Source organism: Primulina tabacum, chromosome 14 (assembly GCF_025594145.1).
Source record: "Primulina tabacum isolate GXHZ01 chromosome 14, ASM2559414v2, whole genome shotgun sequence".
NCBI lineage: Eukaryota > Viridiplantae > Streptophyta > Magnoliopsida > Lamiales > Gesneriaceae > Primulina > Primulina tabacum.
Window position 1 is genome coordinate 25,546,747 of NC_134563.1, and position 4,528 is coordinate 25,551,274.

Below are 4,528 nucleotides of genomic sequence, written 5' to 3' on the forward strand. Positions count from 1 at the left end.
AAACTTGTTGTAAAAAATTTATCAACTAATTTACATGAATCTCATTTTATTTAATTTAAGTGAATATTTGTAAGAAAAAAATTTGATCTATACTTAAATACCATTTTTTTATTTAATATTATAAAAATATTGTAATATAAAACATCTTCCAACTATTGTACTTTAATATCATTTATTTAGTTACCTCGATTAATTTTAAGTGTAGTGTATGTTAGGCATCACGTCATTTTCCAAATTTCAATAACTTGCCAACATTTAACATTTTCCTTTAGATAATATAGTTTATAGTTAGGAATCATAGTGATCTACCTAGTCACCCATTTACCACATCCCCACCATTACCTTATCAAAATTTTACTGCCATTTTTACTCATATTAAACTGCTGGTGACAACTAACGAATTGAATTTATTTAGCAAAGACAAACGAAAACGAGCAAAATATTAATATATAATTTTCTTATTTATACATAGAAATTGCACCATTTTATTCTAGTTTCCACATCTTATAATACTCGGAATCACGGGAGACAACGCCAACGGATTAAAAAAACACACAGTGATTAAGTAAAATTAAGCAGCACAGACTTCAACTACAATTGAATCCTTCTGCGGATTCACTGGGCTTGGTTCAACACTTAATGCGCAAGTTACAAAATTATCTTGCGGATCAGCAGCTTCTTCGTCCTTGAGGTTCTCCACATGAATCATTTCATCTCCAAGATTTTTGGAGTCGATCGGATGCACTTCTGGTGTTCCTAAAACAATCATGCTCAACGCGTGCTCCGGCAACTTTTCTTTTTCCACGTCATCTATAGATCCCCGCGTCGGTTTTCGGAACAATCCATATAGCACCATTTGTAGCGCCCCCAAGAAGAATCCGATAACATTTGGAAGCTACAAGATCGATAATTTTTTGTTAAAGATCAATAATTTTAGGCACAACTCCAGTAAGAATATTGGGTTGATTACTTACGGCAACGCATAGATCTCTCTGAAATAGACCGTAGGCGAACCACATGATTGCGCTGAGAGTCAAGAAAAATGACAGAGGGAACGGCATGTACTCCACGCTGCGCGTTCGTACAACTTGGAACTGCGGGAATTCAGACATAAAAATGGACAACATTAATGGATGTATCAGTATAATTTATAAGATTTTGATGAACGGTGTTAATAATTAATTACCACAATGCTTAAAGGGGCTGCAAAAACACTGACAGAAACAGCAACACAGATCCATCCCACCACCTGAGCTCGCTCTGGTTCCTTGAATAAGAAGAATGTGGTCCCAAACATTACGGGAAATAGCACCAGATTCATCAGGCAGAAAAGTTTGGTAGTGTCAATCTGCAAATTAACAAGAAATAAATAATTCATCGAAATCTTTTGTATTCAGATTATATAATAATATATTTGCTCGATTAATTATATAATGAATGATATACCCTGGCCTTTCTGGATGCAAACCAAAGGTAGCTGACGATGTAAAACGTCTCGATGAGGCATCCGAAAGAGTTGATTGAGATCAGAAGAGGCACATTTTTCTTGAGGAACGCATAGTACAGCCACAGCATGGCAGAGAAGAAAGCCACATTATAAGGCACTGATTGGAACCCCAAGGTCGATTTTTCCTTGTAGATTCTCACGAATGTGGGCCTGCCAATGCCGAAGTGAAAAATTAAAAATAAACAATTTTTATAACATCTTATTATATAATGATTCTGAGACAGATACTTACAATGGAGCAAAGTACACGAGGACTGACACAATGTTGCCTGCAGGTAAACATAATTTTTCTTAATTAGCAGAATCTATCAGAATAGTAAAAATAATTTTTTTATTTGATTCAACAAAGATTAAGACAACTATTTGTTTTAAAACATATTATGGGTGTTTTTTCTTCAACATGCATGGTGTACACCATGCTTGCAGATGACTTAGGTTTTATATATATATACATATATATATATACATATATATATATGGGGAAGGTTGATCATGCAAATGAGATTATTCTATTTATAGGTGAGTAAACTACATGAGCTAAGGCCTAAGAAAGAGTTTGGTTTTAATACAAAAAAAAAAAAAAGACAGCGTTTACTCGTAGCCATTTTTAGAAACATACGTAAACTAGTGATCGAAGAAGAGAAGAAATGGCCGGAAACTTTACTACGTGATTATACCTAAGATACCGAATGTGATCGCCGCGGGTTGATCTCCAAAAACAGCCATGCCTTGGAAGTTAGAGAGAAGTTTTATACAGGAAACAAGGACCGAAATCCTAGTTTTTATATATTACTTCTCCTCAAAACTGTGGTGCGGAATGGAGAAATGAGAGGCTAATTTATAGAATAAGTGGAGGAGGGAGTGTGGTGGCATTGAACTCATATTGGTTGCATGACGTGTTATCATTAGTAGGTAGCGTACGATAAAAATCATTCACCAAACAATTAATTAATACCCCACGCTCACGTGCCCTTGCATTCTCCTGCATGAATTTAGCGATGTAACACTCGTTCCCACGTAGGATTGAGTTGGGAATTTTTTAAAAAAAGAAATTAAATTTAGTTTTCTTTTAGTAGAATTGACAAATATAAACCATCATTTTAAATATCAAGAACCCGTGTTAAAAAAAAATATCAAAAAATTTAGATAATTATGCGGAAGCAAGCCTCGTTTCTTTAATTCAAAAGGGGTCTAATTTATTCTAGGAAGAAAAATTCACGCTCTGTAGCTGGATCCATATATACATTGAAGGAGTTGGATCAACTATTAATCTGGAATTCACCAACTTGGCTGGAGTTGTTACAGAGGATCAAGACTCTCACGCTGGCTTGAAGTAACTGCCAATAACTGAAATCATGGCTCAAGTGCAGGGGTGTACTAGCTCATATAACTGTGGACAAGCGGGCTGGAGAATACATAATTTTGAAAACATTTTTCAGCGGATACTTGAGAGCATCGAGTCCATGGTTCCCAGAATCATTATCGGAACGGCTGGAACGAAGCTTGCCGGGACAAAGTTCCACGATGTAAAGGAATGTGCTTTGAATCGGCTTTCTATGACAACAAGGCCGTCATAACCGAAGATCGGTCATTTCGGAGCGGGTTTTGGTCGAAATCGGAGAGGAACGGCCGTTTTGCCCTATTTTTTTCCATTCATAGGTCGCTGCTTGGGAAATTTGCAAAATAACCTCAGTCAACTATTTATTTAAGAAAATTATCTCCTCCAGTGTAATAGTTGACCGAGGTTAAAAAAATACCTTATTTGTGCTCTGTGCTCGTGTCTTGCGAGCATGGTTTGCAGAAACGGAACGGCCGTTCCGGAACGGGAACGAAGCCCACCATGATGAAGTTTCGGAGTGTGAACGTTGATGTTTTAGGTCGTCATTACGTAGATAGAAAACGCCGTGTTATCGGTGGAACGGCACGGATCGACGAAACGGCACGGAACAGAACGTTAAAAAGAAAAAATTTATATGATCCATTTAAAATTTAATTAAAAAAAGAGATTTTGACATGTTTAAATAGTGGAAAGGGAGTTGTATGGGATAAAAAATAAATTCATTGTTTCCAACCACGCAGCGGTCTTAAAAAATTAGGTCGAGTACTCGAGGTGGGTCGAGCTCTTTGTTTGGGTCGAGCTCAACCCACTCTTCAGACCTAGGTTGAGCTCGACCCACCTGCATCGAAGAGCTCGACCCAGGTGGCAGGGGCGGATGTAAAGCCTTTTGTACCCGGGCTTTAGCCCAGGTGATCCAAATTTTTAAAAAATAATATATATGTAAATTCTTGTATAATTTTGAATAAATTTGATATTAACCCGGGTAGATCAATTTAAAATATTAAAAGATTTTAGAGTTTAAAATTCTAGCCCAGGTAACGCCAGATTCCTGGCTCCGCCACTGCCAGGTAGGTCGAGGTGAGCGGGTCGAGCTCTCACTCTTCTTTTTTTTTTTTTTTTTAAATTTAGGTTAATGCATGGGTCAAGCTCTTGTGTAGAGCTCGACCCACTCTTTTTTTTTTCCTTTTTTTTATTTTTTCACTCTTCTTATTGTGGGTAAATGATTTCATAAATGATACATATAATTGGTATAGATTTCAAAATTTGCATAGCTCGACCCACTCTTCTTAATTTGTATAGATTTCATAAATGATACATATAATATGAACTTTTAACAATTGATAGAAGAACATCAAAATATTCGATCTATTTTATCAATTATTTATTTAATAAAGTTAATTTTGAAATTATATTTAAAATATATTAAAAATAGTTTTAAAATATAAATTTAGAATATAAGTGAAGCTTGTTATAGATTGCAATAATTACATATTAATTTAAATCATATGAAAATTTTCAAAAATGATATTGGTCAAACTATTTTTTCGAAAAATAATCTCTTGTTTCAATTACACTAGGAACATTTAGTTAAAGCTCACCTTCGAAAAATTATATTATTTTCGAAAAATAATCTCTTAGAAAAATGATATTGGTCAAACAATATATTAATATTTTACATTCGA

At 35.0% G+C, this 4,528-nt stretch overlaps 1 protein-coding gene across 1 annotated transcript; it reads right to left on the reverse strand.

Moving 5' to 3' along the window:
- Positions 1-424: 424 nt before the first annotated feature.
- LOC142524661 (bidirectional sugar transporter SWEET15-like) lies at positions 425-2,328 on the reverse strand. Its single transcript, XM_075628714.1, has 6 exons — positions 2,185-2,328; positions 1,740-1,776; positions 1,447-1,657; positions 1,187-1,348; positions 975-1,094; positions 425-895 (listed from the first exon to the last, which is right to left on the reverse strand). Exons 1-6 carry the CDS (start codon positions 2,231-2,233, stop codon positions 572-574), a joined length of 903 nt encoding a protein of 300 aa, XP_075484829.1. The 5' UTR covers positions 2,234-2,328; the 3' UTR covers positions 425-571.
- Between the last annotated feature and the right edge of the window lie 2,200 nt (positions 2,329-4,528).